We start from the raw sequence: 23,445 nt of genomic DNA, 5'->3' as shown, positions 1-23,445 counted from the left end.
AGAGCAGCCAATCACCAGACAGGACACTACCACTATAAAGACAGAGGGCACCAAGTTTTCGGCTCTCTCTGGACCCAGCCACTGAGACAGTCAGAGTTCTTGACCTAGCCAGTGCAAACACCATGCGGTAGCTAGTAAGTCTGGTCAGGCTAGTACTAGGTCTCCAGTCAAGTCAGCATAGTGTCAACCTACAGTTGAACATGTATAGTAGTTAAGACGTTAAATAAAATTGTGTTGCATCTTATCAAGTGTTGGAGGTCTGTCTCTTGCTACACTGCATCAAAGTCCACATCGACCCAGCCTGCCCAACAAATCAAGGTTTTCAACACACTGTGAGTTCAAGTGTAAATAATGCTGGATTATGTCCACTGGTTGTTGAATCAGTAACAAGAAAGCATAGACTGAAAATACAGACTGAAATTTTTCATTTGAAGAATAAAGACGAAATTCAGAGGGTTTTGCTTGTAGATGGTTATTGGAACGGAATGCTCTACCTCAAAGGGCTACGGAGGCAGAAACTGGAACCTAATTTATAAACATTAGTGCTATAAAGCATTATAGTAAGCATCTTCTTTAGCAATTATAAGTATGTGTTTATGCAAGTGACATTATCGGTAGCCTAGGCTTTTAGAATTGCCACAAGGAGCCTGTATAGTTGCGTATAGCTGCCGCTAGTATCTGAATCCATGCTGTACTGATATTTCAATGATTTTATAAGTAAAGCAGATTGATCTTTCACAGTGCGTTTGACTATCATTTTGTAGTCATGTTACCACAGCTTTTTGGTGACGAAGGGTAAATAGGACAAAAAAAATTTGAGGTGCAGCATAACGACTCAGAGTTTTGTAGTGAGCAGCTAGTTTGCAACATGACCGGCTGCTGAGAGATCTAACCAGCAGGTCTTGTGAGTTTACCAACGAAAACCAAGTCAGCAGCATCATGGCTATGTTCGGTTGTATCATTAAGCTTGTGATGGAGTACGAGGACTGACTGAACATGTGGAAAGGTTGGGAAACTTTCTACGTACAAATGGAATTACAGATGAGGCTGGACAGCGCTAAATTCTCCTTTGTATGTGTGGAGCAAAGATTTACGAGCTGATAAGGAATTTAACAACAGCATGGAAACCGGGGGGGAGGCGGGGGGACATTTCAGTTGCGGATTTAGTTGCACTCGTTCAGAATCACTACAGTCCTCGGCCCTCAGTGACTGTTTAAATTCCATGGCCATTTTTGTAAGGCAGGATAGTCGGCAGCTAACTTTCTTACCGAAGTACGTCAACTCTCTGAGCATCGTGAATCCAAAGGTCAGCTATGCATCACCTGGAAAGCATAGGGTAGGAAGAAGAGCACTGCTACAATGTGAGTAAGATGCCCGTGGCGCCTAACTGTGGTCCAGTGGAGGCCAATGGACAGAAAATTAAGATGGAGGTGGACAGGAGCTCTGTTCTGTTATCAGTGAGGAGACCTACAGGAAATTTGTGGCTCAAAGCAGGCACCAGCCCTTACTCGGGCAGGGATCAATCTTCGGATGCACACCAATGAGACTCTCCCCTTGCTTGGAACATTAGAGATAGACATTGCATATAACAGCCAAGGAGCAAGAGCATGGCTCCTGGTAATAAAAGGCTATGGGCCTAGACTAGTGGAGCGTGACTGGTGTAGGAAAATTCAGTTGAACTGGGTGAGATAAAGCACACAAAATTGACAGACGATGTCATCCAGAAATATCCTGAGGTTTGTGGGGCACTACAGTTAAATGGTTTGTAGATCTTCAGGCTACTCCTCGCTTTTTCAAATGAGGACAGTGTCCTACATAAAAGACGAAGAGGAGGAGAGGTAGAGTGGCTGCAAAGGCTAGGAATCATTGAGTCCATTCAGTTTTCACCAGCTCCAATTGCTGTTCTTAAAAGTGATGGTACTGTGCGCATATGTAGGGATAACAAACTTGTCATTGATCAGGTTTCCAAGCTGGATGCTTACGCATTACCTTTTTTTTTTTAAATAATTTTTATTGAATTTTTCAAAATACAAACATTTTAACCCCCCCTACATTTACATTTAAATTATAACAACACAAAGTCAAACCCCCCTACTTAACAAGAAAGAGAAAAAGAATCCCCCCCCCCCCCCCCCCCTACCCGCGCATCCCCCCCCCTCCCCCCCCCGCCGGCGAACCGACAGTCAGACCAACTTATCATTTCTAGCAGCGTCCTCGGGCAGGCCTTGCCCGTGCCACCGCCGCTACCGTACTTCCTTCGTCGTTTTCCCCCCTCCCCCCCCCCCCCCCTCCCCCCCTCCCCCGCCCTCCCCTCCCCTCCCGGGTTGCTGCTGTCATGGCCTCAGTTTCTATCTCTGATCCAAGAGGTCTAGGAAGGGTTGCCATCGCCTGGAAAACCCCTGCACCGACCCTCTCAGGGCGAATTTGATCCTTTCCAATTGGATAAAGTTTGCCATGTCGTTTAACCAGGTGTTAACACTCGGAGGCCTTTCGTCCCTCCACTGAATCAGGATCCTCCTCCGAGCCACCAAGGACGCAAAGGCTAATATTCCAGCCTCCCTCGCCTCCTGTACCCCCGGTTCCACCCCAACCCCGAAGATCGCAAGTCCCCATCCTGGCTTGACCCTGGACCCCACCACTCTCGACACCGTCCCTGCCACCCCCTTCCAGAACTCCTCCAGTGCCGGACATGCCCAAAACATATGTGCATGATTCGCAGGGCTTCCCGAACATCTAATACACCTGTCTTCACCCCCGAAAAACCGACTCATCCTTGTCCCCGTCATGTGGGCTCTATGCAGTACCTTAAATTGAATGAGACTTAGTCGCGCACATGACGACGACGAGTTAACCCTCTCCAGGGCGTCTGCCCATGTCCCGTCCTCTATCTGTTCCCCCAGCTCTAACTCCCACTTATCTTTCAGCTCCTCTACTGGTACCTCCTCCACCTCCTGCATAATCTTATAGATGTCCGAGATCTTCCCCTCCCCGACCCAGACCCCTGATAGCACCCTATCACTCACCCCCCTGTCGGGGAGCGCGGGGAACCCCGCTACCTGTCGTCTGGCAAATGCCTTCACTTGGAGGTACCTGAACGTGTTCCCCGGGGGGAGCCCAAATTTCTCCTCCAGCTCTCCCAGGCTCGCAAACCTCCCCTCTATAAACAAGTCCCTCAGTTGTCTAATACCCGCCCTCTGCCAGCTCTGGAATCCCCCTCCTGTGTTTCCCGGCGCAAATCTGTGGTTCCCTCTTAGTGGTGCCCCTATCAGACCTCCCACTTCCCCCCTGTGTCGCCTCCACTGCCCCCAGATCTTGAGGGTGGCCGCCACCACCGGGCTCGTGGTATACCTCGTGGGAGGGAGCGGCCATGGTGCCGTTACCAGTGCCCCTAAGCTTATGTTGCCGCAGGACGCCCTCTCCATGCGCTTCCAGGCTGCCCCCTCCCCTTCCATCATCCACTTTCGTACCATCGATGTATTTGCCGCCCAGTAATATCCTGAAAGGTTGGGTAACGCCAGCCCTCCACTATCCCTACTCCGCTCCAAAAAGACCCTTCTAACTCTCGGGGTGCCATGTGCCCACACATACCCCATGATACTACTCGTTACCTTCTTGAAAAAGGCCCTGGGGAGGAAGATGGGCAGACACTGGAACAAAAACAAGAACCTCGGGAGGACCGTCATTTTAACTGACTGCACCCTCCCTGCTAGCGACAGCGGCACCATGTCCCACCTCTTAAACTCCTCCTCCATCTGCTCCACCAGTCTGGAAAAGTTCAACTTGTGTAGGGTCCCCCAGTTCTTTGCCACCTGCACCCCCAAATACCTAAAACTTTTAACTGCTCTTTTGAAGGGGAGCCTCCCAATTCCCTCCCCTTGGTCTCCCGGGTGTATTACAAAGACCTCACTTTTCCCCAGATTTAATTTATATCCCGAAAAGTCCCCGAACTCCGCTAGTATCCCCATTACCTCCGGCATTCCCCCCTCCGGGTCTGCCACATACAACAACAAATCATCCGCATAGAGCGAGACCCGATGTTCCTCCCCTCCCCTTGTCAGTCCTCTCCACCCCCCTGAACCCCTCAGTGCCATCGCCAACGGCTCAATCGCTAATGCAAAGAGTAAGGGAGATAGGGGACATCCCTGCCTGGTACCTCGATGGAGCCCAAAATATTCTGACCTCCTCCCGTTTGTTACCACACTTGCCATCGGAGCTGAATAGAGCAGTTTTACCCACTTGATAAATCCCTCCCCAAACCCAAACCTTTCCAGCGTCTCCCACAAGTATTCCCACTCCACCCTGTCAAATGCCTTCTCCGCGTCCAGCGCTACCACTATCTCCGCCTCCCCTTCCACTGCTGGCATCATAATCACATTTAACAATCTCCGAACATTTGTGTTAAGTTGGCGTCCCTTCACGAACCCCGTCTGGTCTTCATGGACTACCCCTGGCACACAGTCCTCTATCCTGGTTGCCAGGACCTTTGCTAACAGCTTGGCATCTACATTTAAGAGGGAGATAGGCCTGTAGGACCCGCACTGGACCGGGTCCTTGTCCCGCTTCAAAATCAAGGAGATCAGGGCCTGCGACATTGTTGGAGGCAGAACCCCCCCCTCGCGCGCCTCATTGAAGGCTCGCACCAGCACTGGACCCACCAAGTCCACAAATTTCCTGTAAAACTCCACCGGGAACCCATCCGGCCCCGGCGCCTTCCCCGCCTGCATCTGGCCTATCCCTTTAATTAGCTCCTGCAGCTCTATCGGCGCCCCCAACCCTTCCACCAGCTCCTCCTGTACCTTTGGGAACCCCAATTTGTCGAGAAAGTTCTTCATTCCCCCTCTCCTCTTCGGCGGTTCAGACCTATACAATTCCCTATAGAAGTCCCTAAAGACCCTATTCACCTCTTGCCCCTTCTGCACTACATCCCCACCCCTCTCTCTCACTCCCCCAATCTCTCTGGCTGCATCTCGCTTACGAAGCTGGTGTGCCAGCATCCTGCTCGCCTTTTCCCCGTACTCATACGCCGCACCCTGCGCCCTTCTCCACTGCATTTCCGCCTTCCTAGTGGTCAGTAGGTCGAACCTGGCCTGCAAGCTACGCCGCTCCCTTAATAGCCCCTCCTCTGGCGCCGCCGCATATTTCCTATCTACTTCTAGGAGCTCCCCCACCAGCCTCTCCCTTTCCTGCCTCTCCTTCCTCTCTCTGTGTGCCCTTATGGAGATCAGCTCTCCTCTAATCACTGCTTTCAAGGCCTCCCAGACCGTCCCCACCTGCACCTCACCTGTGTCATTCGTACCCAGATAGTTCTCAATGCCCGTTCTCACCCTTCTGCACACCTCTTCGTCCGCCAACAGCCCTACATCCAGGCGCCACAACGGGCGTTGGTCCCGCGCCTCCCCCATGTCCACGTCCACCCAATGTGGTGCATGGTCCGATATCGCAATGGCCGAGTACTCCGTGTCCTGCACTCTCGGTATCAGCCCCCTGTTCAATACGAAAAAATCGATCCTAGAGTACACTCTGTGGACGTGGGAGAAAAAAGAATACTCCCTCGCCCTAGGCCTACCAAATCTCCATGGGTCTACCCCTCCCATCTGCTCCATGAACCCCCTTAACACCTCTGCCGCTGCCGGCCTCCTATTCGTCCTGGAACTCGATCTATCCAGCCCAGGGTCTAACACCGTATTAAAGTCCCCTCCCATGATCAGGCCCCCTGCCTCCAGTCCCGGGATGAGGCCCAGCAGGCGCCTCATAAAACCCGCGTCGTCCCAGTTCGGGGCATACACATTTACCAGTACCACACTCTCTCCCTGCAGCCTACCCCTCACCATCACGTACCTGCCCTCCTTGTCTGCCACCACCTCTGCCGCCACAAACGACACTCTCTTTCCCACCAAAATCGCCACCCCCCCGGTTCTTGATATCCAAGCCTGAGTGGAACACCTGTCCCACCCACCCCCTTCTCAGGCGGACCTGATCTGCTACCCTCAAATGAGTCTCCTGCAGCATTGCTACATCAGCCTTCAGTCCCTTCAGGTGTGAGAAGACCCTTGATCTTTTGACCGGCCCATTCAGCCCCCTTACGTTCCACGTGATCAATCGGGTCGCAGAGCGACCCGTCCCTACTCCCTGTCGATTAGCCATGTCTTGTCCCTTGCTCGCCCCGGGTCATCCCTTCTTTTCTGACCCGCTTCCCATAGCGATGGCCCCCCCCCCCACCCCCCCCGGCTCTCCCCTTCTCGTCCCTGGTCTTTCTAGCAGCAACCCGGTGTCCCCCCCCAGTCCCCTCCCCTTCCCCCCCCCCCCCCCCCCCCCCCCCCTGGCTAGGACCCCTCCTAGCCGCGATGTACCCCACATCGTACTCCCGAGAGTCAGCTGGTCTCCGCTGACCCGGCTGCTCCTGCCACATTCCGACTCCTCCCGGTTCACCCCATCTGCGCCCGTGAAAGATCCCCTTAAAACCCCCGAGAAAGACCCGCATAATCAACCCGCTCCCCCCCGTCCCGTCTCCCCAACTTAACGCTATAAATACAAATACCCAATGGCAACTAAATACATAAATACTTAACTACATACTTAAATAACAAAATAATTAACTAACTATCAACTAACCGCGTGCCCAACCATCACCCTCCATCAAACAGTATAAATAACCGCAGATAACCATAACCCGAAAATAAAAAAAAGAACCAAAAAACCCCCCCAAGCACCCAAAGAAAAAGGGTAGGAGGGGTAAATAACTAAGGGAAATTGGAAACGGGAAAAAACACCCCATAAGAAGCCAACGACCCACAATAGAGATTTCAACAGTACAAATATACAGAAACACCCAACAACTCGAAACCTTCAAAATATTCAGAAAAGTCAACCGTTCGAGAAAAAACACCCCAAACACTCCACGAAACTGTTACCCAGTTCCGACCTGGCCTGAAAAAGAAAAGGGCCACTTGCACAATCAAGAGTCCCCCGGCGGCTACGACCGCCGGTGCTCCCAGGTTTTAGTTCGTGTCCAACTTTTCCTCTTGTACAAAGGTCCAGGCCTCCTCTGGGGACTCGAAATAATGATGTTGGTCCTTGTAGGTGACCCACAAGCGCGCCGGTTGCAACATTCCAAATTTGATCTTTTTCGCGTGTAGCACCGCCTTTGTCCGGTTGTACCGGGCCCGCCGCTTTGCCACCTCCGCACTCCAGTCCTGGTACACCCTTACCGTCGAGTTCTGCCACTTGCTGCTTTTCTCCCTTTTAGCCCACCTCAGGACTTTCTCTCGATCACTTAGCCGCTGGAACCGCACCAGCACCGCCCTCGGGGGCTCGTTTGCCCTAGGCCTCCTGGCCATGACCCGGTATGCCTCTTCCAATTCCAGGGGCGCCGGACCGGCCCCTTCCCCCATCAGGGAGCTCAACATCTCCGCCACATATCCCGGGAGATCCGACCCCTCCAGGCCTTCTTCCAGGCCCAGGATCCTCAAATTTTTCCTCCTCATCCGAGTGTCCAGCTCCTCGAAGCGGCTCTGCCACTTCGTGTGGAGTGCCTCGTGCGCCTCCACCTTTGCCCCGATGACTGTGGCCTCCTCCTCCCTCGCGGCCATCTCCTGCTGCAGATCTTTAATCGACGCCTCTTGGATCGCCTGGGCTCCCACCAACCTGGTGGCCGTCGCGTTCATGGACTCTAAGAGTTCCACTTTCATCTCCGTGAAAAAACGGAGGAGAGCGGCCTGCTGCTCCTCCGCCCATTTCTTCCACTCCTCCGGTGCACCGCCGGCCGCCATTTTGATTTTCTTCCCCCGCTTTTTTTGGGGAGCTGCTGCCGTTTTTCTTGCCGCTCCGCTCCGGGTACCGACCATAAAATCGGTCTAGTTCTCCTCAGGGGACCTTCCCCCACCGGGATTCGTTTTTTCAGCGCCGTTGGGGCCCTCCAATTGGCCCAAAAACACCTTTGTTGCAGGAGCTTCCAAATGTGCGGCTTAGCTAGTCATAGCCGCAACCGGAAGTCGATGCTTACGCATTACCAAGGGTGGAAGATCAGTTTACAACCCTTGCAGGAGGCAAGATGTTTTCAAAACTGGACATGAGCCAGGCCCATCAACAACACTTGCTAGAGGAAGACTTGAAGCAGTACGTGACCATCAACATGCATAAAGGAAGGGCAGCACGGTGGCACAGTGGTTAGCATTGCTGCCTATGGCGCTGAGGACCCGGGTTTGAATCCCGGCCCTGGGTCACTGTCTGTGTGGAGTTTGCATATTCTCCCCGTGTTTGCGTGGGTTTCGTCCCCACAACCCAAAAATGTGCATGTTAGGTGGATTGGCCACGCTAAATTGCCCCTTAATTGGAAAAAATAATTGGCTACTCTAAATTTTAAAAAAAACATGCATAAAGGGTCGTTCAAGTATAATAGTTTGGTTTTTGGCATATCCTCCAGTCTGGCGACCTTCCATAGGATGATGGACAACCTGTTACAAGGCATTGTTCATGTTGCAGTCTACTCAGATGACATTTTAATTACGAGTAAGACTGAGGAAGAGCAGCTCAGCAACCTGGATCGTGTTTGTAAAAGGCTCTCAGAGACAGGACTGCAGCTGAATTGGAGAAAGTGCATTTTTCAGGTACTGAGAGTGAAGTATCTAGGTCACAGAATCACTGCCCAAGGCATATCCCCCTGTGGATGGGAAAGGTTGAGCAATTAAGGAAGCTCGAAGCCCAGGAATGTGGGCGAGCTCAGGCCATTTGTAGGTTTATAAACTATTATGGAATGCTTTTGCCAGCCCTGTCTAGTGTTGGCTCCACTGTAACTACTTCTGCACAAAGACACTAAATAGAAATGTGAGTCTGCACAGAAGGCGGCTTTCAAACATGTGAAAGCACTGCTCCAATTGACAAAACTGCTTGTTCCTTTTGATCCTTATAAAGTGAACTTATCCTGTTGTGCAATGCCTCGCCCTCTGGTGTGGGGGCAGTACTTCCTCATGTCATGGAGCACGGGTCCGAAAGGCCAAAAGGTTTTGCATCCAGAAGGCTGACCAATATTGAAAAGGGTATTCACATTTAGGCAAAGGAGGTCTAGCTATTATTTCTGTGGTAAAAAGATTCCATTAGTATGCCTGTGGTCATTTGTTCACCACATGCGCCGACCATAAGCCGTTGAACCTTTTCAGCGAGTCCAAATGTATCCCCCCCCCCACCATTGCCTCAGCAAGAATAAAGCATTGGGTACTATATAATCAGCGTATCAGGACAGCATCGTGTATGTCCATATTATCTGCCGGTTGTTCTCATTCTTTCCAGTTACTGTTATAGAACATAGAACAGTACAGCACAGAACAGGCCCTTCGGCCCTCAATGTTGTGCCGAGCCATGATTATTTCGATGTTTAACTAGCTGCTCCCATTTTTGAGTCCATACAGTATTTTAAACGTTGTTATTTTTATGTATTAAAGATTAACTTTCAACATGTTACGAATACCTTTTGCGGTCAAGTTACCACGAATATATATATATATGCATGTATAAAGTGCTATGGTGTTCGGGCGGGAAAGTGGAGCTGTGTCCACAAAAGATCAACCATGATCTCATAGAAAGGCGGAGCAGGCTCGAAGGGCCAGATGGCCGACTCCTGCTCCTAGCTCTTATGTTCTTATATACGGGTGTCATTAGCAATGGTGAGTTTGCACGTGACATAATCAGTAGCATTTAGTATTGCCACGAGGTGCCTGTGTATAGCTGCTGTACGCTCTACTGCCATTTCAATATTTTTGTAAGTAAAGAAGATTGAGCCTTCACAAAGCAATCGAGTACCTTTCTGTGGTCAAGTTATCACAATTAGTTACGGATTTTTTAAAGGAAGAAAACACAAGGATATGGAGAAAAGGGAGGTAAATGGGGAAGAAAGGAAATGGGATTTGATTACATAGTTCAAGTTGAAGATCCAGCATCAGCAGAAGTACATTCCAAACATGAAGTGCATTTCAATCACTCAAGTGTGTGATTGCAATGCACTTACCTCTCTTTGATGTGGTCAATATTTGTAAACATTGGGTTTTCAACATTAAAGAGTCACTGATCCATAAAAGGAGATAGCTGATATGTGACCATAGAATTTACAGTACAGAAGGAGGCCATTTACCCCATTGAGTCTGCACCGGCCCTTGAAAAGAGCAACCTACTTAAGCCCACACCTCCACCCTATCCCCGTAACCCAGTAACCCCATCCGCATAACGCAGTAACCCCACCAACTTTTTTTGTTTTTGGACATTAAGGGCAATTTAGCATGAACAATCAAATAACCTGCACATCTTTGGACTATGGAAGGAAACCAGAGCACCGGAGGAAACCCACGCAGATACGGGGAGAATGTGCAGACTCCGTACAGACAGTGACCCAAGCTGGAAATCGAACCTGGGAACTGTGAAGCAACAATGCTAACTACTATGCTACTGTGCCACCCAGATGAATGGATCAAGGCTGCAACTGGTTTGTGGAAGCTGTCAATCACACCCCACTGCTAGAGTTTTATGAATGGCTTGCAGTTAATGGATCTGTGGGGTTGAAGCACAGGTCACAGCTGTCCTCCTTCAAGGAATGGACATATGGAACTTCCAGTAAGTGTTACAGCTGTAATTTGTTCACTGCCCCAGGTCTGCACTGCTCTCTAGTTTCCAGACAGGGGGTCTCTTTCCTGGGGATGGGGGGGGGCATGTCCCTTTTGTTAGAGGGTCTATTGGGGGGGGTGTTCCTTTAGTCAGGAGGTCCCTGTGGGGCGGCCCTTTAGTCAGGGAGTCCCTGTGGGGGTTATCCCTATTTCAGGTGTTGCTTGAGGATCTTCCTATTACAGGGGTACCTGGGGGGGGGGGGGGGGGGGGGGGGGGGGGGGGGTCTCCCTACTGCAGGAGTCCCTGAATGGTCTCCTGATTGCAGGGTTCCCTGAGGGGGTCTCCCTATCACCGGGGTCCCTGAAGAGGGGTGGGTCTCCCTCTCACAGGATTTCCTGAGGGAGGTCTCCCTAACACAGGATTTCCTGAGGAGGTCACCATGCCACAGGGGTCGTCTCCCTATCACAAGGGTCCCTGAGGGAGTCTTACTATCAAAGGGGTTCCTGAGGAGGTCTCCCTATCACCGGGGTCGCTGTATCACATGGGTCTGGGGGATGGGGTGGGGGGTAGGTGGGAGCGTGTGGCGTCCGGTGGAGGAGGAGTGGGCAGGTGGTGCATTGTGGGGGAGGGTAGACCTCGGGTGGACTCTGATGGCATCTCGCCTCAGGAGTTACCCCCTTGGCCAACCATGTCTTCCACCATGCCGTGGCCATGCCGGTAGAAACGACAAGTGACCCGCACCCAGTTGATTCCTGGCTCCAGGAATGCGGAATCGCGGAGGGCCTAAACATAGGGTGCCGGGTCTGCGAAATGGGTGAAAATGGGTTATTAAAAGCCATCTGCATTCATTTACATCCTCCTGATGACGTGGGGCCGTGGTCCTCGATTCCAGGGGTCAGAGTATTGCATTCGGATCGGCGCCCACTCACTCCCGCTGCCAATCCTGATTTCCCACCGCAATGTGGACCCCAATAGAGAAACCAGGCCAAAGTATTTAACCAAGAGAGATCGGGTGGGAAGTAAGGCAGAGAAAAAATTTAACTGACCTCTAACTGAGATCAGCTAGAGCAAGACAGCAATCCCATTTATTCCTGTCTTGGATGTGAATGACTCAGTGTGACCACAGAGAAAAGATGTTGTGCAAAATATGCTGGCGGTATTACAGCTTTTGGAAGTGACAGAAAAGACATCTAGTTAAATACAGATGGCTTCTCAATGGGGAGGTCTTGTGGCAGATTGGTAGCATCCCTACCACTGGACCAGAAGCTGCCAAAATCCAGTATCAATTCACAATGCAGTCAAACAGGTTAATTATCAGCTTGTAAATCCTTCCAACACGCCTTGGGCAGGCTAGAAGATTGGGAAAGTTTCCTGGTCTGCAGAAGGCAACAGCAAACCACGTTCTCATTGACTTTTACCAATTGTTACAGATGCACCATGGAAAGCATACAATCTCGCTGCATCATAGCTTGGAATGGCAACTGCTTGACCCAAGATCGTAAGAAACTACAGAGTCGTGAACACAGCCCATTCCTCAGGCGAACCCGCTTCCCATCCATTGACTCTATCTACACCTCCTTGGGAAAGCCGGAAGCACAATCAAAGACCTCTCGCACCGGGGTTATTCTCTCTTCCACCCTCTTCCATCGGGCAGAAGATACAAAGTCTGAGAACACGCACTAACAGATACAAAAACAGCCTCTTCCCCGCTGTTACCAGACTCCTGAATTACCCTCTTATGGACTGACCTGATCTCTTCACATCTCTTCTCTACTGAGTGGTACTACATTCCATATGCTTCACCCTATGTCTGTGCCTATGTATTTACATTGTGTATTTATGTATGTCCTATGTTTTTCATGTATGGAATGAACTGCCTGGACTGTACGCAGAACAATACTTTTCACTGTACCTCATACACGTTACAATAAATTTAAATCTCAACCACTGCAGCACTTTGCCAAGCATCATCACGGACCAATCCAACAGAAGCCCACGGTCACCAAGCCCTCTTAGGGCATGGCACCTGAAGGAAGAGGAGAGATTTTATAACACAAAGCGACGTCAACAGGGCGGCTCGGTGGCACAGTGGTTATAGAACAGTACAGCACAGAACAGGCCCTTCGGCCCTCGATGTTGTGCCGAGCAATGATCACCCTACTCAAACCCACGTATCCACCCTATACCCCTAACCCAACAACCCCCCCTTAACCTTACTTTTTAGGACACTACGGGCAATTTAGCATGGCCAATCCACCTAACCCGCACATCTTTGGACTGTGGGAGGAAACCGGAGCACCCGGAGGAAACCCACGCACACACAGGGAGGACGTGCAGACTCCACACAGACAGTGACCCAGCCGGGAATCGAACCTGGGACCCTGGAGCTGTGAAGCATTTATGCTAACCACCATGCTACCGTGCTGCCCTTATATGGTTAGTACTGCCTCATGGCACCGAGGACCTGGGTTCAATCCCAGCCTGAGTCACTGTCCGTGTGGAGTTTGTTCATTCTCCCTGTGTCTAGGTGGGTCTCACGCCCACAACCCAAAAGATGTGCAGAGTAGCTGGATTGGCTACGCTAAATTGGCCCTTAATAGAAAAAAAAAGGAATTGGGTACTCTAAATTTGAAAAAAAAACAAAGCAATATCTTGAAGTACTATCAGCCATAACTTCCACCCAGCAGTGTAATTATAACAGTATAAAGCACTCTGATCAGCGCTGGAAAACTTTGTTCAAACCTTCCCTGGTTGAGCTGCTTGGGGCCTGCAGTGAAGGAGACTCTGAAGTCCACAGCACAATGCAATTCCAGCAAACTGAGGAAGGCCATGCCCCCTTTATAACTACACTGGTAGCAGAGAGCAGGTTTGTGTAAAGGACCCAGTGAACCTGACAGACCAAGGAGAAGGTAAATGTCCAGGTTTGGAAGGTGGGGGGGCTGATTGGAGTTGTGGGGGAAACTTCAGAGTTGGAGTAACAGATTGTGCAGTCCCATGCAACCGGGGTGAAGCCCATTGTATGTGTGTGTTTGGTTTTGGGGGGGGGGGGGGGGGGGGGGTGTTGTTAAGAATGCCTTGGAGGGTTTATTAGCTGGAGGGTGGGAGGTCTGGAGTGTGGGGGATGTTTTGTGCAGGGCTATGTCTGGGTGTTTAAAATAGTTACGCTGAAGAAACAAGTGGTTTTATTCCTTCTAACTCTATTCAGAGTAACTATTGATATAAAAATGGCAGAAGCATCCAAAGTGAATGATATAAATCGTTTTGTCGGATGGTTCCCAGCCCAGTTGTCCAGGGAGGTTAGCGCTTCTGGACAATTGCTGGGTGAACCCTTATGCAGCAAAGTCCTAGAGGTATTCCTAGCACACTGGCTCAGTGGGGCTTTGGGGGGGAGGGGGGGGGGGGTTACGCAATTAATTACAAATTCACTCCGTCCATAATAAGGCTCACCTGATTTCCGACCAACAAAAGATGTTCTCCGAGCAGAAAATCCTTGAGCAAATCCTCCATCACTTCCATGTGCTAAAGAGAGATGAGACATCTTAAGTGAATATTTTTGTTTGAAACAAGAAAGATTACAACGAACAGAAGGAAAATCCCTTGTGGTTCTCCTGTCACATTAATCAAGGCAAGTTGGCAAATGAATGTACTGTTGAGTATTAAGGGTTATGAATCTAAGACTAAGACATTGATCAGCTATGTTCTCATTAAGTGGAGGAACGAGCTTCAGAGGCTGAATGGTTTACTCTTGTTCCTGTGCTCAATAGAATGTTCTGATGCTCGATAGCAACTTTGTATATTCAGGGTCAGGCTTTGCAATTTAAGTGAACAAGGATGAATGATAAATAGACAACTTGTTTGATCAATGATAGTTTAACTGCTGTTGCTGAGGGGTGCTTGAAAATTGGCAGGTGTGTAAATGATAACAGTAAGTTTTGAAGATGCCTTAGTTTATTAATGGAGATTTGATTTTTAAGCTGCTTTGCTTTTATCAGGCTATCTGCTGCCGCAAAGGAAAAAGCCTGAGAAAAAATACGTTATGTTTCCAAACCAAAATTGGTCATAATCTTTAGAGCTGGATTATCTTGAGACAGAGCGATGTGCAAAAAAGCACTGTTCACACCGTCAAATCACATATGATTTTTCTTCCATACTTAAAGATGGTAGAATTTTTTTTATGCTTTTATGCTGTGATAATGGAGGAGGGGGAAGCAGAATAAAAGGGAAGGTCGGGATAGGTTAGAGGGCAGGAGAGATTAAATGACAAACATGTCATGGCAAAAAAAGCAAAGAGGGTGGTAACGATTGTAGCAACGAAACAAATAATTTGTCCAGAATTGTGAATGGCAGAATAATGAACAGTTCTGTCTGAAAGCAAAAGCATGAAGAACAAGAATCAGACCAGGAGCGTGGCACAAGAAAAATTGGAATCAAAACAGAGGACAGAGTTCATAATCTGAAATCGTTGAACTCACTGTTGAGTCCAGAAAGGTGTAAGGTGTCTCATTGAAAAATCCTCGTGCTTGTATTGAGCTTCACTAGAACAATGCAGGAGGCTGAGGACACACATGTGAGTGTGAGAACAAGGTGGTGAATTAGAATGGTGAGCAACTGGAAGCTCGGGTCATGCTTGTGTACTGAGTGGAGATATCCGGAAAGCACTCACCCTATCGGTATTTGCTCTCCCTAATGTAGAGGGGGCCACATTGTGAACAGCGAATACAGTATACTAAATTGAAAGAAGTACAAATAAATTGCTGTTTCACCTAGAAGCAGTGTTGCACAATGAGGACAGAGGAGATAAAGAAGCAAATGTTACACCTCCTGTGCTTGCATGGGAAGGGGACAAGTTGTTGGGGGTGATTGAGGAGTGGGCTTGGGTTCCATGGAGGGAACAGTCTCTTCGGAATACTGACAGCTGGAGCAGAGAAGAGGATGTGTTTTCTGCCTTTTTAAAAATTAAATTTTAAAAATTAATTCATAGGATGTGGGTGTCGCTAACTGGAACAGCATTTCCAGTTGCCCTTGAGAAAGTGGTGGTGAGCCACTTCTTGAACAACTGTAGTCCATGTGGTACAGTATACCCCAAGTACTGGGAAAACTACTGGCACTAAATACTGACAGGTACCCTGGACCTGACAGCTGGCATTCTTGGACCTTAAAGCAATAGCGGATGCTTTGTTTGTAGTCTTCCAAAATTCCCTGGATTCGGGAAGGGTCCCAGCAGACTAGGAAATAGCAAATGTAATATCTCTGTTCAATAAAGATAAGACATGGAAAGCAGGAAACTATCGGTCTGTTAGCCTAACATCTGTCAGAAGGAAAATGCTTGAATCCATTATTAAAGACGTAACAGCAGCACCTTTAGAACATCACAATCGAATAATAATAATCTTTATTGTCACATGTAGGCTTACATTAACAATGTGGGAAAATGTGAGCTCGTCCACGTTGGCAGGAAGAATAGAAAAACAGAATATCATTTAAGTGGAGACAGTTTTCAGAACTTTGAGGTACAGAGGTATATGTGAATCATAAAAAAAAAAGTTGTGCAGGTTCAGCCTGTAACCATTGGAGTTTAGAGACTGAGTGTTAATCGGGGCGACCGATTCTCCTGGTCCACAACCACCTTGCCCTTTAGTGCCCCTTGTATCGCCACCAACCTTGCTACTTCTCTTTTGAGGGAGGCGATTCGGTCACTTTGGTCAGTAACCGCTTTCTCTCGGTCCCTGATTGTTGCCTCCAATCATCTCTCTGTCTTCTCCAATGCCACCTTGAAGGGGCCACTGTCACCATAATTTCCAACTTGACGGCAGGCAGCCATGAGGGAAATCGCTCAGGTTAAAGACAGAAGCGGGAGCCTAGTCGCTGCGCCAGAAAAGATCAATGAAGCTTTTGCAAGCTTCTACCGTGGGCTGCGCACCTTCAAACCCTGGGAGGGGGGCCTCAAAGATGAGGCAGTTCTTCGATGCACTGGACATCCTGGTCATGGAGGCAGATCAGAGATGGGGCCTGGAAGCACCACTAGAACTAGGGGAAGTCAAGGAGAGTATCAACTCCATGCAAGCGTGGAAGGAGCCGGAGCCAGATGGAATCCCAGCTGACTTCGACAAAGAATTTGCACCAGCACTGACTCTGCACTTGTGGGATCTGTTCACAGATTCGTTAGTAAGGGGCACCCTGCCATAAACACTGGCACAAGCCTCATTATCGCTGACACCCAAAAAGGACGAAGACCCAACGGGTCCTACAGGCTCATCTTACGACTTAACATAGACACAAAAAGCCTGGCAAAAGGCCTGGTGAGGCGGCTGAAAAAATGAAAAATGACTTATTGTCACGAGTAGGCTTCAATGAAGTTGAAGTTACTGTGAAAAGCCCCTAGACGCCACATTCTGGCGCCTGTTCGGGGAGGCTGGTACGGGAATTGAACTTTGCTGCTGGCCTGCCTTGGTCTGCTTTAAAAGCCAGCCATTTAGCCCAGTGTGTAACCAGCATGAAATGGATAATGATACTCCTAAAGGATTTCTGGGCCTTCTCAGGTTACAAATTTAACCTGAGCAAGAGCGAGATTCCCTCTGAACCCGTAGGGGAAAGGGACAGAACTGGGGTGAGGGGGAGGAGGGGACTGCCATTTAAGCAAGCCCAGACCAAATTCCTCTACCTGGGTATCCAAATAGCCCACGACTGGACACGGATCCACAAATTGAATCTGACGGGTTGGTGGAGGAAGTCAAAAATGATTTGCAGAGATGGGACCCACTACCTCTCTCCCTCGCAGGGAGAATACAGACCATCAAAATGAACGTGCTGCCGGGCTGCACAGTGGCTAGCACTGCTGCCTCGTGGTGCTGAGGATCCGGATTCGATCCCAGCCCCAGGTCACGGTGGTTTGAACATTCTCCCTGTGTCTGCGTGGGTCTCACCCTGACAATCCACAGATGTGCAGGATAGGTGGGATGGCCATGCTAAATTGCCCCTTAATTAGATTTTTTTTAAACAATTTTTAATGAGGTATTTTTGGCACAACAATCAACCACAGTACAAAAGACAATAGAGTACAAAGAACAGCAATCAAAAAACAGCCACCGACATCCGTCCCTCCAAGGCCCGCCTATTCAACCCCCAACTCTATACTACCCTCGCCCACCCTCCTCCTCCCCCCGCCCCCCTGCTGACGATTAATTCCCCGCGAAGAAGTCTATGTATGGTTGCCACCTCCGGGTGAACCCTGACACCGACCCTCTCAAGGCGAACTTGCTCTTTTCCAGGCCGAGAAAGCGCGCCATGTCGGTTAAACAGGCCTCGGACTTCAGAGACCGAGACTCCCTCCACGCCAATAGTATCCATCGCCGGGCTACCAAGGAGAAAAAGGCCAGAACATCTGCCTCTCCCTCCTCCTGAACACCCGGATCCTCCAACACCCCAAAGATCGCTACCCCTGGACTCATTCCCACCCTGGTCTTCAATGCCCTGGACATGACAACCGCGAACCCCTGCCAAAATTAGATTTTTAAAAAAAATGAATGGGCTGCCCAAGTTAATGTAGGAGGCCTGACCCTTCCGAACCGACAGTTCTACCACTGGGCAGCCACCTTGAAGGAGTACATGGAAAGGTTAAGGAACCGGAAGCATCGTGGGTGAAGATGGAAGTGAGTTCCTGCACAGGGACATCCCTCCAAGCACTAGCCACAACTGCTCTCCCATTCCCCCTGGCCAAATACTCAAAGAGCCTAGTGGTAGTAGCCACTTTCCGGATGTGCTACCAAATGAGACAGCACCTCGGCTTAACCAAAATGTCCACCATGGCCTACATCTGCAACAATCATAGGTTCTCTCCTGCGACAATGGATCTTCAAAAGGTGGAGACAGGGCGAGGGGACACTGACAGTTAGGGACATGTGCACGGGTGTTAGAGTAGCAACCCTGGGGGAACTAACTGAGAGGTTCCAGTTACCAAGAGGAAACGACCCAAGATACATTCAGGTCAAAAGCTTCCTCGGCAAAGGAATAATGACATATCCCCAGATACCAGGACACTTGTTAGTGGAAGAACTGCTGGACACGGATGACCTCGGGAAGGGAAACAGTGAGGACCAGTATGGGCGACAGGTGGAGGAGGAACGCCTCACCTAGGATAAGACAAGGAAAAAATGGGAGGAGGAATTAGGCACAGTGATAGGGTGAGGACTTTGGATTGAAGCACTGCACAGGACGAACTTCACCTCCATGTGCACAGGACTGAGCCTAATGCAGCTAAACGCAGTGCACACCTGAACATGAATGAATAGGTCCTTCTCAGATGCGGAGGACAAATGAGAACGGTGTCAGGGAGGCTCAGCCAACGACACCCACATGTTCAAGGTGTGCCCCAGACTTGTCGGATCCTGGGCGATGTTCTTTGAGGCCATGTCTAGGGTTGTGGGAGTGAGGTGAAGCAATGCACAAATATCTTGCGTTCCTTGGGGTATCAGCTCAGCCAGAACTCTTCATGGGGCGAGGGGCCAACGCCCTAGCCTCCCTGATCAACCACTGGAGAATGATCAGCAGCACCACCCAACGCTGCAGACTGGCTGTCCGACTTGGCAGAATTTCTCAGGCTGGAGAAAATAAAATTTGCCACCCGTGGGTCATAAGAAGGCTTCAACAGGACATGGAGGAAGTTCACAAACTTGTTTCAAGACTCGTTTGTAACCAGCAACCATTGAAGGGTGGAGGGGAAGAGATGGAGCAAGCACAGGACAGAGGAGAGGGAAAGGAGGGGTAAAACGGCGAAGTCACGCAAAAAGAATACAATGGTGAAGCAGGAGGGAGAAAGCTACAAGGGACCAGTCCGAGGGCAAGCTAAGTCCCAAACCAGACTATAAATAAACGCTTGTAAATACGTGTTTTGGCCATATTGGGGAATGTAAAACATGTATGCTGCCTAAAGGGGGTCATGGCCACAGTTGTATTGAAGATAGTCACTTCTGAATATATACTTTGGTTTCTGTGGTGCAGTGATTAGCACTTCTGCCTCACAGCTCCAGGGACCCGAGTTCAATTCAGGCCTTGAGTGACTGCCTGTGGGGAGTTCACACTTTCTCCCCATGTCTGCGTGGGTTTCCTCCGGGTGCTCCGGTTTCCTCCCATATTCCAAAGACGTGCAGGTTAGGTGGATTGGTCATGCTAAATTGCCCTTAGTGTCCAAAAGGTTAGGCCGGGTTACGGGGATAGGGTGGGGACGTGGGCTTAAGTCGGGTGCTCTTTCCAAGAGCCGGTGCAGGCTCGATGGACCGAATGGCCTCCTACTGAATTGCAAATTGTATGATTCTTCAGAACTTGTGAAAAATAGGAATTCTCATGCTATAAAGCAATGGGCAGTGTTAATTTTGTTTCTTATGAGGCTATCAACATAGAACAGGCTTCCTTTGATTGTGGGAAAAATCATGGATTCTTATACAAAGTAGGTAGATTTCTTTCCAGAACTAACATTTATGAACGCATTATTTGAGCAACTGGAGTCCTGACGAGTGGCAAGTGTGTACTTGGGAGGAGCAGGTAATTTTGCACCCATCAGTCCCAAATTTCTCCACCACTGGATTTTCCTCACCTCATATTTGTGTCTGTTGTAGACAGAATCACAGAAAAATATTTCACAGTAAGAGGCTATTTGACCCTTTGTGCCTGTGCTAGCTCCCAATGAAGTAATTCATCTAATGTTACTGTTCTGCCCTTTCCCCGTAACTCTACACATTCTTCCTTTTCAGATCGTAATCCAATTCCCACTTAAATGTGTCTTGAATCTGCATCCATACCAACCAAGTACATCTACACAACAACAACTTGCACTCACATAGCACCTAGAAGGTAGTAGAACATTCCTGGTGATATATACACCAACATTATAAAAAGAAAATCCAATGGGTGATAGACATAGCTACACTTATATGTAGCTGTTAAGAGTATAAAAGGAATGACAATCATAAATGCGATGTACTTCTTAAAAAAAGAATAAATACTGAAACAAGCCCTCAGCAGGTCATATGTTCATAAGATATAGGAGCAGAATTAGGCCATTTGGCCCATTGAGTCTGCTCCGCCATTCAATCATGGCTGATCTCATCCTGGCCTTAACTCCATCGTCCTGCCCATTCTCCATAACCCTTCAACCCATTACCAATTAAAAATCTGTCTGACTCCTTAAATGTACTAACTGTCCCTGCATCCGCCGCACTCTGGGGTAGCGAATTTCACAGATTTGCAACCCTTTGGAGAAAAAGTTTTGCCCCAACTCAGTCTTAAATTTGCTCCCTCTTATCCTAAGACTATGACATCTCATTCTAGAATATCCCACAAGAGGAAGCACCCGCTCTATGTCTACTGTATCCTTTCATCATCTCGTGTACCTGATTTTGATCGCCCCTCATTTTTCTAAACTCGAGAGTATAGGCTTACACTGTTCAATGGCTCTTCATACGAAAAACCCTTCATCTCTGAAATCAACTTAGTGAACCTCCTCTGAACTGCCTCCAATGCCACTACATCTTTCCTTCGAATAAGGGACCAAAATTGTGCACAGTACTCCAGGTGTGGTCAAGTAGCATGGGTTCTGGCTACGATCTGAAATGGTTACCATGCTTCTTCTCTCCACAAATGCAGCTGAGTAATTTCTGCATTTTTTACAGAGAGGCTATTTCCATTGTTGCTTCTTTATTTTTTGCAGGCTGCCAGGGAAAAGTCTTTCATTCAAAGGCACGCACTGCCTGATTGACGGATCCAGCATCAGGAAAGGGGTGGAGACCCACTGAGAGCCAATTCCCTGGCCTTGCTGCTGACACCCTGCTCCCCACCCCATGATCCACAGCCCATGACCACTCTCTCCTGCCACCACTCACCTAGGCCTGGGATCCAGAGATGATCCCAGGCATCAGGTGAGTGTTGTATCCATAGAAGGCACCACTTCCCCAGTGGACCTGCCATTCAATAGGTCTGATGGCCTCTAATTGGCCAGTAGCTCTTGGTCAGTGGAACATCTGCCCTTGGGGTCCTTGACCCCGGTGAAAGACTGCCACTGGTCTGTCGCGTGCCTGTATCATTCGCCAAGATGAAGTGGGCCTTCCTGCAAAAGAGGTTCTTAACAGCTCACCAGTCAGCAGCTAAGACCACTGTCACTTCATCTCTTTATTCCCATCATTTACAAATTGTTGAATATTAACATGGTTTCTGCTTCAATTACTAATTCTGGTAATCATCAACCATGCAAGTAAAATATCTTCCCCCTGCTCTCTGGCTTAATCCTTAATCTTGCACTGGACCCATCAACCATCTAATGTAGAACATAGAACATACAGTGCAGAAAGAGGCCATTCGGCCCATCGAGTCTGCACCGACCCACTTAAGCCCTCACTTCCACCCTATCCCGTAACCCAATAACCCCATCTAACCTTTTTTGGTCACTAAGAGCAATTTAGCATGGCCAATCCACCTAACCTGCACACCTTTGTACTGTGGGAGGAAACCGGAGTACCCGGAGGAAACCCACGCAGGCACGGGGAGAACGTGCAGACTCCGACAGACAGTGACCCAGCCGGGAATCGAACCTGGGACCCTGGCGCTGTGAAGCCACAGTGCTAATCACTTGTGCTACCATGCCGCCCATCTACTATGTTGAAGCATAGAGCGGCTGAATGGCAGAATCCTCGGCTCCAAAGAAAAGGTTCCAGTCCCAGTCAGAGATTTGAGGACAAAATCTAGGTTGACACTCCAGCGCTTTATTCAGCACTTCTGGAGGTGGGATCTTCTGCATCGGCCATTAGCCTGAAGAACCATCTGCCCTCGCAAGTGAATGTAAAAGATCCCATGATACTATTCAAAGCAGAGTAGGGTACTTAGCCAATATTTATCCCTCAACCAACATCACTCCAAAGAGATACTGTGACCATTGCTGTTTGTGGGTATTTTCCTCGCTCAGTGTTCGCTGCCATGTTTTATACATTTGAACAGTGACTACTACCCTTCAAAAAGTGCTTGCTTGCTGAAAAGCACTTTGGAAGGTGCAAGTCCTTCTATCCCATTCATAATAGCAGCTAGAAATCTGAAAATCAAATTTACCTGAGTGTTTTCATAAAAGAGCACATCTGGCACTTTCATCTTTACATCTGGATTGTACAACGGAACGGAAACCTTCCCAATTGTAAGAATCCCAGACTTGATTTCACCTGGAATTGCAGATAGATCACAGATTTAATACTCGTGACAGATCGCAAGTCAACAAGATTGTAAAAGAAGAACAGAGTGAATTTGAACTTGCATCTGATTTTCGCCCCTTCCTGCTGCTCCACATCATCAGATGTTGCCTCAATCCCCGAATCCTTCAGATTCTTCTGCAAAGTTGACCGAGCGAGTTTTGGCAAAAACCTGGAGAAACAAATGCAAGTTTATATTTGTCTTAGAACTTAGAACAGTACAGCACAGAACAGGCCCTTCGGCCCTCAATGTTGTGCCGAGCAATGATCACCCTTCTCAAACCCACGTATCCACCCTATACCCGTAACCCAACAATGCTGATACCTACTGTGTGAGCCATACTGTACTTGTTATGAAATTACGTCACCTTTTTTAAAACTGTCTGGCGGGGAAACCTTATAAATTGGGAGTGCGACGGGCAAGTCGTCGTGGGGTTAGTGCCTGGCATTAAAAATATGTTTGAATCACACAAGAGGTTTTACAATACTTTTATGAGGCTAAGTTTAAGAAATTGGGAAACGACATGAACCCCAGTCTGCAAACAACATGTATCCGGACATAACAGGCATGCTGCGCACAGCTTCCTACCCAAATGGATAAGGTGAATAAGATAAAAGAAATTACTGCAGG

At 48.9% G+C, this 23,445-nt stretch overlaps 1 protein-coding gene across 1 annotated transcript in view; it reads right to left on the bottom strand.

The window, feature by feature from the left end:
• Window positions 1-23,445, bottom strand: part of vwa8 (von Willebrand factor A domain containing 8) — a 489,820-nt gene that overhangs the window by 253,499 nt on the left and 212,876 nt on the right. The window contains exons 18-20 of the mRNA XM_038802772.1: window positions 22,880-22,986; window positions 22,681-22,787; window positions 14,038-14,109 (exon numbers count right to left, since the gene is read on the bottom strand). Of these exons, the coding sequence (XP_038658700.1) occupies window positions 14,038-14,109; window positions 22,681-22,787; window positions 22,880-22,986 (286 nt within the window). The remainder of the gene's footprint in view (window positions 1-14,037; window positions 14,110-22,680; window positions 22,788-22,879; window positions 22,987-23,445) is intronic.

The sequence above is a fragment of the Scyliorhinus canicula genome, chromosome 7 (assembly GCF_902713615.1).
Source record: "Scyliorhinus canicula chromosome 7, sScyCan1.1, whole genome shotgun sequence".
NCBI classification, from domain to species: Eukaryota; Metazoa; Chordata; class Chondrichthyes; order Carcharhiniformes; family Scyliorhinidae; genus Scyliorhinus; species Scyliorhinus canicula.
This window is presented reverse-complemented; position numbering and strand designations above follow the sequence as displayed.